This window comes from Ananas comosus, linkage group 7 (genome assembly GCF_001540865.1).
Source record: "Ananas comosus cultivar F153 linkage group 7, ASM154086v1, whole genome shotgun sequence".
In the NCBI taxonomy this organism is placed as follows: domain Eukaryota; kingdom Viridiplantae; phylum Streptophyta; class Magnoliopsida; order Poales; family Bromeliaceae; genus Ananas; species Ananas comosus.
This window is the reverse complement of record NC_033627.1, coordinates 14,163,205-14,177,260: the sequence shown is the minus strand read 5'-3', so window position 1 is coordinate 14,177,260 and position 14,056 is coordinate 14,163,205. Positions and strand designations below refer to the sequence as shown.

The 14,056-nt window shown below is 39.3% G+C and overlaps 3 protein-coding genes across 3 annotated transcripts; 1 reads left to right on the top strand and 2 right to left on the bottom strand.

Annotated features, from left to right (window-relative positions):
• On the bottom strand, window positions 4,580-6,724 carry LOC109712267 (transcription factor UDT1-like). The gene is made up of 4 exons (XM_020235732.1): window positions 6,397-6,724; window positions 5,596-5,796; window positions 4,855-5,031; window positions 4,580-4,766 (listed from the first exon to the last, which is right to left on the bottom strand). The coding sequence occupies exons 1-4, from the start codon at window positions 6,655-6,657 to the stop codon at window positions 4,689-4,691; spliced, it is 717 nt and encodes a 238-aa protein (XP_020091321.1). The 5' UTR covers window positions 6,658-6,724; the 3' UTR covers window positions 4,580-4,688.
• LOC109712471 (pentatricopeptide repeat-containing protein At1g55890, mitochondrial-like) lies at window positions 8,813-10,841 on the top strand (the record flags this gene model as incomplete). The annotated part of the gene is given in 2 exon segments (XM_020236050.1): window positions 8,813-9,852; window positions 10,496-10,841. A coding segment is annotated over 1 exon segment (1,040 nt), but the record flags the coding sequence as incomplete, so codon positions are not given.
• LOC109712572 (scarecrow-like protein 32) lies at window positions 11,330-13,261 on the bottom strand. Its single transcript, XM_020236203.1, has one exon. It carries the CDS (start codon window positions 13,010-13,012, stop codon window positions 11,678-11,680), a length of 1,335 nt encoding a protein of 444 aa, XP_020091792.1. The 5' UTR covers window positions 13,013-13,261; the 3' UTR covers window positions 11,330-11,677.

Below are 14,056 nucleotides of genomic sequence, written 5' to 3'. Positions count from 1 at the left end.
TACCATTTTCATTTGCATATTTTCAGGAAATGTTAGAGATCAGGAGACATAATGCTACTTATCCATAGAACACCTGCATCATTAGTATTAAAAGTACGCGCACGTTCAAAGATAAAAAAATATAGTTTAGTTATGGCACAAGTTGTTTCCCCCTGCAATGTGTACTCTGTAAGGTTCTCTATGTTTCGATGTTTCCATATTGTTATACTCGCTAATCGCCTTCGATTCATAATTAAGTCCCACAAGAACATGGTGTGTGTGTGTGTGTGTGTGTGTTTTGACTCATTAGAGACAATCAAGAGTACCAACCACCAATATTGTATGAAAAGGTTATTATATAGAAATGTTTTGCCTCCCGAACTGCTATAATCATACTTTGAGTACCATCTCTGTCTCTGTAGTAAGTTAAAAGTTTTTTTTGAGAGACAGGTAGCACGCTACCCGCTTCGTTTGTTTCACTTAGAAATAAACTTAGCTGAAAATGTGAATCAACTAGGATTCGAACTTGGGTCTCGGGTACCAACCATTAAGTTCTTTGCCACTTGCTCTAAGAACAGTCGGTAGTAAGTTAAAAGTTAATGATGGATTCTTCCGAAAAAAAAGGGAAAAAAAAAGAAGTTACTGATGGATTGATTGTTTATATGTTTCTGTACTGTAGCATTACATCTCTGTACATAGATAGTGAGCAATTAAAGCATTAACATAAACCAGCATCATAATTATCGTATTTAATTTATCAAACTTGATGTTGAAGATGTAGGAAGTTCGAAGTTCCTGCCAGCTGTAATACTAGCCATATCTCCTGATCACTTTGAAAATTGCAGAAAACTAGTCTAATATGAAGTGCAATTTGTTTTTTTCCTTCTTCTGCTGCTGCTTCTTCTTTTGATCCGACATGAAGTCGAGAATTTTGCACGCTTGAAATTGTAACTAATGGAGTAATTTGGTTTCGTATAAAGATTTCGACTTGCGCGAGATTAGTGCTCAGATTAGTGCTCAAGTAACTTTTTTGTGCATGAATAGTACAACTAAATCTTCACCACAAAAAGGAGTTCAATCATTTCTTTCCAAAAAGAGAAATTTGGGAGAAAGATATCTTTAGAATATAGCTTAATTAGTATCTCATTAGCTTTTCAAAAGCAAAGTTAAAAAAAAAATAGTTCCTCATGTATGGAGTGAGATTACTAATAGAGACTAAATTATCCTTTTGTTTGTGAAGTGATAATATGACTAAATTATCAAAAGGCCCATAAAATTTATTGGTTATACTTTACTTTTAAAGAAATGCATTGATTACTAACATTATTCAAGATTGCATTTTTCCTCAGATTATCTCGAATAACCATATTTATTTCTTTCCTTTTTTGATTTGAACTCTTAATTTTAATTGCATAATCCTCTGATCAATGCCCTGATCAATAGTTTGAAACTTCTGTAACATTTGCAATCATGTCATTTAATTCTTTCTGTATGACACAATATCAAAAGGATACAATTTGTCTGTAACAATATATGTAATCTTACAAGGGTGGCCAAAGAAGAAGCAAAAGAGATAGAAAAAAAAATTGAACAGTTTCAAGACTTTGGCTCTCCGCTTTTCCGCCTAGTGATGCGAATGTAGCAGAAAACAGCGGCAAAAATGGCGGCCGCAAGCCCTCCAAGTATGATCTTCCCTCCGGCGAGAGATCGGTCGAACGGCCGGTGCTTCACATGTGGATGAAAGCTTGCAGGCCCCTCCGCAGGTCTCGACTCGAAAGAAGCACTAGAAGTTACAGCATAAGAAGAAGAGGAAGAAGAAGGGGGATCAGCAACCATTGGCCTATCAATCTGAATTGCAGTGGTCCTATCGACAGTCGGAAATGATCGAGCCGTTGCGAGAGTCGTAACAATATCAGCAGCTAATACACAGAACAGAATCACGCGAGCCATCGATGGTTTACTGCAGTGTCTCAAACTTGGAACACAAAGAAAGATGAAGAGAGAATTTGTAGTACAAAAGAGTGGAGATTTGTGGCCTTATATAAGGGCTTATACATAGAGGTTTGTTAATGACTTTGTTTGTTAAGTTTGGTGTGAAAGGATTGGATTAGTTTACTAAGTTAGATACAAGGAGTGTTGGGTGGGGGGGGCTTTCAATGTTGGATCTTAATTTCAGGTAGTGGGAAAGTCACACTGATTTATTATTAATTTATGTTACACAAAACAAAGTTTTTTTTATTGATTAAGGGAGGTGATTACTGGGGTGGATGGTTTTATTAAGGAGTGACACCTGTTTCTTTACATAATGACAAGGATTAATTAACAACTGGGTTTTCTCATTGGGGTGAGTAGCAGGACTTGTGTCCTACACTAGAATCTGAAATTGATTTATAGAAGCCTCTTGGAAAATGGTGCATTGCAGTGTACATTGAGGGGTACAGCAGGATCACATTTTACAGCAAATTAATCAAATTTAAATGATGCTCTGCTCAAACTATTTTAACAGTTGATTGCGAATTCTCAGAAGAAACTTAGTCTAAAGACGAAGCCCTTAAAATCGGTTCACTCGCAATAATGTTCATTATTACTATTCTAACTATTCGGAATTTTTACAAAAGTGTTGTTTCGGTAGAAACAATATACTCGTGTAAAATTGTAACGGGTCTAAGAGGTGATAGGAGTATTCCCTTAACGCTCTTCAGATCAGAAACTTTGGACTTTTTTATTTTGAGTAAAACATTGGACTTAATTGAGTTCAATAGATGATCACCAAACTCGACATCTTCGCTCATCACTTTGTTGGCATATAAATATTTTTCGCTTAGTTGGCACTATAACAAATTTTATGAGACAGGAGCTTCTTCGTGCGCGAGGATGTCCTCTCTCTGCTTCTTCATTTGTGACAGCTACCCCCGTGCGGCCTTATTGTCTATATATTTTGATGGACTAATTGCTTCTTCTCTAGTTAACTTTCCTTTTCTTAATTCGACGGTATTTTGCTATATCGGAGCATAAAGGCATACTTTTCTAATGTAGGATCAACAAAAATTGAATGATTAGATCTTTTTAGTAAGTTTGCCAAGGCAAATTTTACAATTAGTACCAAAAGCTAATTTGGTTTCAATTTGTGTTTAATGGCCATTTCATAACTTTTAGACAAATATGCCGGAGTTCAATTAGGGTGTTTCAGATCATTTTACATTGTCCTTATATTATCCCAAGATAAAATAAGATCTTAATGTGCACATTATGTGTTACCAACTCTCAAGTGAGCGTCTAATTGATGTCCCTGAGACGAGAAACAAAAAGGCCTTTGACGATTCATTACCGTATATAATACTGTTTCGACTTATGATAAAGCCAAAATTTGTACCGCAGATCGAAAGCAATCTACCTTTGGTTGGCATTATTTATAAATTTATGAAATGGAAGCTTCCTGATATGTGAGTATCTAATCTGAATTGCATGACTAAGTTTTGGTCCTTTTGACCTGCAGAATAGCAGATACTATGAGAATGAGTTGTCTTTCACATAATTAAATTGGAAAATTGCTTCAAATGTACTTAGAATCGGTGACATGGTCATTCAAAAATCTGATAGACAGATCAATGCCACCTCACTGAACCTCGGAGTGACTCGGAATCTCTCTGCATTTGCTGTTTTGTTAATTACGATCTCTGCACACGAGCGATAAAGTCTCGATCTTGTAGCCCATAGATTCTTCTTGCTGCTTACTGATGTCTGCTGTCACTTGTTAGATATCCGTATGTCGGCAATTGAATTATCATACAAAGTTACTGATTTGCTTTTATACTAAAATGAACCAAAACTATACCAAGTTGGAGACAAGGCCATGACAATGTACATTTGATTCAGCCTGAAAGATTCTTCTTTTTTTATTGATCCTTCTAAACAAAGGAAAAGTACAATGCCCAAGGCACAACACTTGGCATTTTAGTGGAGTGATTAGCCTATATGTTGGGAAAAGATTGGTTCAGCATCAATTGGATAATAATACAATTCTCTTTTATAAAAAAAAGTAAATAATCTTAGCAAGTTAGCGTCGTCCGCCAAGTTTCTTCTCATTTTCGAAGAATTTATATGCTTGTAGTAGTTGTTCATGCTTTTCGTCTTATATTTCCTCGCATTCCTTAGCAGTTTATTTCATGAATTCACCCAGTAGAGCTAATTTGCCGAGGCCTATAAGCACATGGCCTATAAGGCTTCCTTGGAAGAAACCCAAAAAATTACCATTTACCATTTACCAAGACCATGTAGATAAATAATAAAAGTTACAAATAGTAAAAGCTGCATTATTTTACTACATTAAATATGGTAAAAATCTAATTAACCTCCATTTTATTACTTAGGTTTTTTGTTGAAAGTATCACAATCAGAAACCAATGTGTGAAAGAGCTAAACAAAAATGCCACTGTAAATGATTTAAGTTACTAGAAAAGATAGAAAAGGCTAGTATTAAAAATTTTTAATACTAGCCCACAAGTAGAACAAAAAATTTAGCTTAATATCCATACTCAATAAGCTTTTCAACTAATCATATATTATTTTGTAATTCTGCATAAGATTCAATTGCTAGGAACCACAAGTTGTTCTATATGTTTATATTGCTGACATTTGTTATAAACTACAAAAGCATGTAACATTTAGTGGCTTCAAATCAAAGTCATAAAGATCAATTCTGAAGCAGCTCAATTTTCCGAGGCTCCAACAAGTGCTAACAAAAGATTTCTTAATTCTATGATTTCACCCTCTTCTCCTTCCTTCACCTATACAAAGAGAAAAAAAAAAGAAAAACATAAACAATTAATCACTTACTTCACTAGTAGAAGGATATTTTAGTTTGTGTGGACTCACCTCAACGGAGAACACGCTCTTCGAGAAGCCGAAGAAGGCCACAGAGCTTATTTCAGCAACCTCTGCATTGAAGCAGCTCAGAGCTTCTAGAACTTTGGTGAACTGCCCCATCCTGTTCTTGCACATTATCTTCAGCTGGTACTTGTTTGGGCCCATAGGTATTAGCTCAACCTGCCCCTGTTGGCAAAGAGTATCAAGCATTTCTAAAGTGGTTAGGAGACAAAATGCTACAACACCAAAAAAATTATTTTGTCTTTTTTTTTCTTCTTCCTCTTTTTGAGCATTGAAATGTTTATCCTCCACATCCAAACCACCTCCCCATGCATTTCATTGTATACTTTCACTATTATACTAAATGTACAGCAAAACACAGAACAACACAAATTTGATGGGAACAGTCCTCAATTTCAAGACTATCCTATCTGCTATTAATCACGTGAATGACACGAATTTCAAAGCCACATGAATGACAAATGTGACGGTCTCACATTAGAGACCATCCTCGCCAAGTGTTTTTTTTTAGTATTTTAAGTTTAACAAATTTTTTTAGCTTAATCTCTATCACCTCCTATTCTTTTCTCCTTTTATTGGATGTTTCTATTAAAATCTCTTCTTAAAGAAAAAACCAATATATCAATTGCTTTTCATAATAATTTACTTTTAAACTTCTACTTTGGAAACTCAAAATATTTAATTTATCTATCATTTTAATTTTCTTGAAAAATAAAAAAACTAAATTACCTGACATTGCACTGTCACAGAGGGAGCAACTGTTTCAGAACTTGGACTCCTCTGCTTCTCTCCCTCCTCATCTTCATTTGCTTCATTTTTATGAATAAGATCTCCATCTGTTTCTAAGAGCTCTGTTTGTAGATCAAGCACTTGCTTCTGCAGCAGCGTAATGTAATCGATCGCGTCGGTGAGGGTCGATTCCTTGCTCATCTAAAATCACCAAAAACAATTCCTTAACAACAGCAAAGAAGAGTTTTNTTAAACTTTGAACTTAAAACTTTTTGTTCCAATCATTAAATTTTTTGTCACTTACATTAGGAACTGTTGATTGTCATGTTGTTTTTTTTTTTTTTTTTTTTTTTTTTTTTCCTTTTACCAGATTGTTTATTGTAAAATTGTAAAATATATAGAGACCATCCCATCCCAACTTTTTTTTTTATTTTAGCAATTTCAAATCAGTTACATAAAAATTTTAATAAATTTAATAAAAATGCTGTTAAATTTAACATTTTTAATCATTTTTTAGCAAACAATAAGACTACAAGTTCCACCAATAATCCACAACTAACAGATAAAAAAACCATTAATAAGTCTGATATAGTCCTTAATTAAACTATCTATAACAACTCCGATTAAATATTTTTTTATTAAAGAAAAAAACAACAAAGTTACACAAATAATTTCCAAAATTAATAGCCTAATAATAATTAAGCGGGGTGGTCCTTACTACATTAATAATAATTAAAAAAAAAGATAACTAAAAAAAAAAATTGGAAAAAAGGGGAAATAAAGAGAAAAAAAAAATTGAACCTTGGTGATTTTGGGCACGATAGCACGGAGGGCCAAGATGTTGGTGTTGAGCTTCCCCCTCCTCCTCCTCTCGGCCTCCAGATTCTTCGACTTGAACCTCATCTCCCACTTCTCCATCGGCGTCTCCCCGCCGATGCCACCCTCCATGTCGAGCACGGAGTCGACGAAGTCGCCCTGCAGCTCCGCCTCTAACTCCGCCTCCGCCTCCGCCTCCGCCTCGGCGGCCTGCGATGCAGCAGCGCCCCGCGGCCGCCGCGGCATTGGTTGTTGTTCGCTGTAGAAACTTCTGCTTTCCCCAACAAGTAACTCTCGATTCACTACTCTCTACTCTCTCTCTCTAACTCCAACGTTTTTTACAGGACATGGGGGACGAGGAATCAATCTCATGGTGGCGGCGAAAGGACTGTGAGAGGCCGTACGATTCTGTTTGGGTCGATACAGACTATTAGCTGGACCGGGTCTACTAGACCGGTCAAATTATATACCAGGAAACCGTTTCGCGTCTCTATTAGCTGTTTTTTTGCTTCTACTTATGCTTTTAGCTACATAGCCAATTTTATAGAGTGTTTGAGAAAATATAAGAGTCTGATTCTATTTTTTATTATGCTTTTGGTTATAATTACTTATTACAAAATATTTGATAGTTAGAAAATTTGTAAATTTTTGTGACGACATTTATTTAGGATTACAGTTAGATTATGTGCGGCAAAAAAAAGACACATTGTGTATATGACAATAACTTGATTAAAATATATTTTGTGGTCTGGTTGAAGAATTCGCTCTTAGTTATTTTTTTCATCAGAAGTCTTAGCCGATTTTTAATACCAAATGAACCCGTGGAGTGGACCTTAAATGCTAAAAAAATAAAAGCTTGAAGTCCGAGTTTCTGATTTGACTGATGATCCTTTGCTCTTTGTCACTTGGTCCATGGATGAAGTGGTGAACCCAATCCAGGTAACAAGTGTTCAATCCCTTTAGCAAGATGGGTTTTGGCGGGAGCAGTTAATATTGTTGGGTGATTGGTCACACTGTACTCAATTTTCTTGTTTAAGAAATGCTTTATAGTGTGCCACACCACCTAAAATAGCCAATTAATTATACTCTTATTTATATATTGATTGCTTAATTAACTATCACTTTGTCACTTTCCCCCTGTTTTCTTTTTCTCAACCTAAAAAAGTTTTTTTTTTTTTTTTTGGGGTCCTTCACTTATATTGAGAGGGAAATGGGTGATTAAGTGACTCCACAACAGTGATTTATTAGCAATTTTTTTTAAGAAAAATTGGCCAATTTTTTGGATGATGGATTGGGTCTGTAAAATCGTAAATGATTATTATACCTAGAATCATATAAGTGGTTGTGGTCAAAAATTTGCACATGATATTTTATGTTTCTCAGAGCTATTCTTTTCTTTCTTTTTATAATGTGTTAAATATAGTTCATGGGTTTTTCATTGCTTGATTTTTTATTTTTTATTTTTTTGTTTTGTTCTTCAGTTGCATAATTCCATCAATTCTAATTTATTTTTACTCCCCTCAAAACATTAAAATCAATACTCATTCAAGATCTTCTTTGCTGAAACAATTAAATTAAAAAAACTAAAAAAAAAATCATTCATTAACTGTGTCAAGAAAAGACTCCATTCTTAAAGCATGGCATTGCCATGAATGATCAGAGGCTAATTTGAGATTAATAAAAATTAGGAAGGCAATACTGTTGGAAGTTCCAGCTCTTTATGTTGGGGGTTTAAAAAAGCACCCCAAACATTGACAAATAATTTGTACTTCAAGACGCAAATCAAATTAAAATATTAAAATTTAAATGACTGAAAACTTCATTCGTATTATTTTTAAATGACTAAAAATTTAAACTTCATTTGGAATTGCGAGGAAATTGTGTGATGAGAAAATAGTCTGTTTGTTTCCTTACGTAATATTACGTTCCGCATATCGTGATGGGTCGGTTAAGATACGATATATTTTCTACGGTCTCACTGTAGAACGCAGAAACATATCCCTATATAATTTTATTCCAACTCTATTTTATTTAATAACCTCAGATAGATTTTAATACCAAACTAAGTCTTAGTTTGTTATGCACCCTACACCCATAGGCCAAGTTGCACGACTAAGGAACCCTTTTTTTTTAGAAAAATTCTAATGAAACAGCAAAAACTCCAACTGGGCCCCATTTTCCTAAAATTTGGCCCGACCCATTTTCCTAAACCCTCTAAAGCCTTATTAAATTCCCAAAACCCTTCTTTTTCGAGAAGAGACGCGAAAACCATGTCCTTCTCCTCATCCTCCTCCTCCCGCCTCCGCCTCCTCGTCCGCCCCCGCCTCTCTCGCCTCCTCTCCTCCTCTCCTTCCCCTTCAAACCCTAACCCTAACCCTAACCCTAGCAGCGCCGCCCCCGNGCTTCATCGCCGCCGCCGCAGCCTCCCCGCGCTTCCGCTGCCGCCACCGCATCTACTCCTCCGCCGTCCGCCGCCTCGCCGCCGCCGGCCGCCCAGACGCCGTCGCCGCCGTCCTCGACTCCCACCTCCGCTTCCCCTCCGACCTCTCTCACGAGGGCTTCTCCGCCCGCCTCATCTCCCTCTACGGCGCCGCCTCCATGCCCTCCCACGCCGCCGCCCTCTTCCGCCGCCTCCCCTCCCTCTCCGCCCCCCGCTCCGCCCTCTCCTTCAACGCCCTCCTCACCGCCCTCGCCGATTCCTCCTCCTCCAACCCCGACGCCCTCCTCGCCGCCTTCGACCAAATCCCCGCCGAGGACCCCTCGATCGTCCCCAACCTCTGTTCCTACAACATCCTCATCCGCGCCCTCTGCGCAAAACCCGACCTCGACGCCGCATTCGACGTGCTGAGCCTCATGGAGCAGCACGGCATATCCCCGGACCTGATCTCCTTCAATACCCTGCTGAACGGCTTCTTCGGCCACGGCAGGTTCCCGGACGCCGAGAAAGTTTGGAACTTGATGCGGGAGAGGAACGTCGAGCCCGACGTGAAGAGCTTCAACGCGAAGCTGAGAGGGCTGGTTCTGGAAAAGAGAACCGAGGAGGCGGCGGAGCTCGTCGATCAAATGATGAGGGACGGGCCGAAGCCCGACACTTCGTCATTCAATGCTGTAATAAGAGGGCATTGCAAAATTGGGAATTTGGAGGCGGCCAAAACAGTGTACTTGGATTTGGTGAAGAACGGTTGCGCCCCCAACAAGGGGACCTTTGAGGCGCTGATTCCGCATCTCTGCGAGGCGGGGGACTTCGATTTGGCCCTTAGGTGTTGCTACGATAGCATGAGTCGGAAGTGCTTTGCGGACGCGGCGGTGCTGCAGAAAGTGGTGGATGGGTTGGTTGCGGCGTCGAGAGCAGAGGAGGCTGAGAAGCTCGTTGAGCGCGCACGGACGAATAAGTACTCGAAGAAGAGCTTAAAGATGCCGAATAAGCAATCGGTTTCGTAGGTAAACTCTAATTGTTAAATTTTTACACTTCAATTTTGGTTTCACAGGTGAATCCATTTTACAGCACTATTGCTATGTTTATGAAATCAGTAGTGTTGGTTTGTTACCTAACAAAGTAGGATATTCAAATCTTAAAAACTTGAAACACTTTATGCGATGGATTGTAGAGTTAGGAGTTAGAAAAACAAATTATCGTAACTGCTTATGAATATGAATTTATACAAAATTTTTACTCTTATACTTGCAGTTTCATAAAATTGGACCATTTGTAGTGTGCCTCTAGTTTTAAGTTAAAAAAATAAGTGTTATTTGTCCTGTTTCGTTGAGAACATCAGGGAGAATTTAAGATAGGCATACTTGACTTGGATAATTGAGTTAATTCACATAAAGAAGTATCCAACTTTTATGGTTGGATTGGAATGAAACTTTGATGTTTAGTGAGGAGTAAGAAATTTGTTGTGGTTGGTTCAACCTTGCAATGGAATCTATCCTTCATTCAATTGGTTTGTTTTCATCACTCCAATCTAATAATCCACTGAATCATTGTAACTTGGCATCGACAAGGTTACATAGTTTCTTGAGCATATGTATTACCTAGTTATACCTGTGTTTCTAAACATTAAGATGTTTTAATTTGACACAGATCAGCATTGTTCGATGGCGGTTCTTAACCACACATTGAAATTGTAGCATTGTTCGATGGCGGCTCTTATCGACGCATTGAAATTGTCGTCTTCAATCGGATCTGCTCGTGAAAACAAATGTTGGTGTTGTTTCGATTATTGAATACTTTTTAATTAGCCAAAATCTGGAAGCATTGAAGAAGCACTGAGAAGGTAGAGATTGAGTTCAAATCCGATTTGAATTACAGGTCACAGTGGTTTAATTAGTCAGTGCAGAGTCATCTATCCTATCACTGATGTATTTGCTTTTGTAGCTTCTTATACACATTACTGGATAAATTAATTCAATCAAAATATAATACCAAATTTGTGTTCTCTTCTTACTCAAATGGAGGATGCATATGTGTACCTCAAAATAGCAGAGCGAACTTAAACATATTCATATAAATCATATTCATATAAATCAGCTAATCTATGTCTTGAATCTTCTCAAAAAAGAAAATATCTATGAGCTATTATTCTTATGTCAAAACATGAAGAAATTTTTTCTTTTGTTCCTTTTTTAACAATGTTATTTATGCTTTAATCGTGATTTGAACCAGCATCTAATATTATGTATCCTGGGTTTAAAGGTAATTGTGTATATAATCAATACTCTAGCAGTTTGTTGTGGTGTTAGTGAATTGCCTAAAAAAGTTCAACAGGAAACATTGTTGAGTCATACCTGAAGGACACTTTAATAAACTAAATTTAGAAATATAACCTTAATTACTTTTCTCATTGCTAATAAAGTTAAAAGGTACAATAAACAGTGGTGTGAATGAGGAGACAATTTTCTAAGTACAACTTAGAAGAAAATTAAAGTTCTAGTTTATCAGCGCGCGCTTCGCGCGAGTTCAACTCATCTGAAACAAAAGATAAGAAGAGCATGTTAAAGCTACACTTCCAAGTAATTACTGATGCACATATATATGTAAAGACAATTTACACAGTTCTGGCTCTGCCACTGATCTTGTGTGCATTCCCAAGCCATAAAGATTGCTCTCCCCACTCAAAACTTGGCCTTTTGATAAGCAAAAGACAAAACCAGCCGTTTTCTCTCGACTTGTCCCTCTCTCCCCCTCTTCGTAAGGAAAGATCGAGAAACCACAAAAGCCATGGCCCATGCATGGCTCCTAGCTCCAAAGGACAAGTCCTTAGATTCATGAGATCACTTTGGGGACCCATGCACTGGTAAAAACCGAGCTATGCCCCTTCCACGTGAGAACCAGCATGTCCTCCTCCCTCTTCATCCCCCACCCGCTCGCGTGCTCGCTCAACAGCACCCTCACCCCCCTCGCCGTCTCCTCGTCGAACAAAACCCCGCCGAACCCCGCGCGCCTCATCCGCTGCGCGAAGCGCGCGCCGGATTCCGACCTCTCGATCCTTTGGCTCCCCTCGAACCGGATGATGTTCTCGATCTTTTGGCCGACGTTGGCTTCGTACCCCGTTCTTTCCGGGCATTCCTTCGGGAAGGAGGTTTCGAGGGCGTCGAAGAGTATCCAAAGGTAGTTGAAGCAACCCATTATCCTCGAGGAGAGGCTCGGAGTGTCCAAGTCGGCGTCCTCGTCGGTCATGGTCACGACGGTCGGGTTGAGGCCATGAATGAACTCTAAGAAGCCATCTTTGGAAGAGGAGTCTCTTGTATTATCATCATTCCCTTGTGAATCCCCCGACAAGTATCTTAGCCAGTTGTGGCAATTGACGATTAGGGCCTCATCATCTTGCAATCCTAATGAAGATGGATCCAATGGAGTGGTAACCAATTGTTGGCGAAAGCTCAAAGAGTTACCCGGGGAGTTGGTCTTGAGTACCTTGAACTCTAAGGGGATGTTTCTCAACTTGGCGAAGTTCATCAGCCTTAGTCCTACCTCCTCGGTAGCTATATTGAGCGAAGGGGGCACCGGAGGGTGCGCCGAGGGCACAGTGATTCGTAGCGACACTGGCGGGCCCTGGGGCCGCTTGGCGAGCTCGTCGATCAGCGTCGGCCACTGCATGCAGTGCGTAACGCTGAAGTCGACGATGTGGACCTTCCGGTGGCCCTGGACCGCCTGGAGGATGGCGCGGTTGGCGACTGAGAAACCGAATCGATGCCACGGTGTGAGGTCGATGTAGCCCGCAAGCTCGGTCACGGTCATTGGCCTTCGAGACGACTGCGACGAGCCGTCTAGGGCAAAGGGCAGGGCCGTCGGGCAGAGGTGAGAGGCCCTGGCAATGAGAGCACGAAGAAACCAAACGGTGAGCCGTTGGTTGGGGTCGCCGTTTGCGGAGGCGACGTTGTTGAGCACCCACATGACTTGTTGGGCGACGGTTATGTCGTTGGCCTCGAGGGCGGCGGCGCAGTGGAGCAGGAGCTTCTCTATGCACGGGCCGTCGAGGCAACCGAGACAGCCGTTAAGGGCGCCGGAGAGCGAGCTCGGATGAGGACGGAGGAGGCTAGGGTTGTTTCGAGGGGCCATGTGGGTGGTAGAGTACTTAGCCCTATTCTCAGCCCCCATGACTCTTACAACTACGGTGGAGGCCGAGGAGAGGAATTAAGGGAGGGAGCTAGGTACTTGGAGAAAACGTATAGCTAGGGTTTATCTCTTCTCCATGTCCTCACGTGCATGGAGGTGAAAGCTTTGTGTGGTGAGTGAGGTTGACACGTGGCAGTTGGGCATTGGGAGGATGAGATTGGGGTGCTAGGGTTTTATCCTAGGAGGAGGGGATGTGGGTGGCCCTGTAGATATGGGAGGGGGTGCGTGTGTTAATTGGGGTGTGTTGGAATTCACAAAGCTAGCTAGGGACATAAATATATGGAGCCCTTCCTTGGCTTTATATAGTAGGGGAAGAGCATTATGGATAGATCTATACAGGGGTTTTTGTTTGGGTTCTTATTGGATGTTCAATTCACACACACACACACACACACACACACACACACAGAGTTGAGCTGGAATGCTATCGGTAGCAAACGGATTTCGTTGCATCCATTTATTTTTTATGATGAAGCTTTCAAATCGATAATCGACATCGTTGAATATGATATATACTATTTGAAGTATATCTATAAACCAAATTAATTTCATATTTTTTCAATATTGTTCTCTTGCCCATCAAATGCAAATAAAAATGAACGACTGAAAATAAATATCTTCTAAAAAGTGATGATAGAAATTTTGTAATCAAGATTGAGAGTATAGATCTTGTTCTAAATAGTTTAAAGAATTTTCTAATCAAACTTCAATTGATTTGGATAGCTTTACATCCTTAAACGAGAAAACACCTCATATTTATCATTAAAATTATAAATTTTGAAACCCTTTAATCATTAGGTTAATAATGTCGAAAAGATTTAAAATTTAGTTTTCAAATACTTCAAGTGGTATAGATCATGTTCAACGGTGTTGATCGTCGATTTAGAGGCTCCATCATTGAAAATAAATGAGTAGCAATAGAACTCGTTTGCTACCGATAACATTCCAACTCATTTCTCTATATATAACGCATTTTTATAAATTTCTATTAATTAATTAATATGTGGGTCATATTTCCCTTTTGTT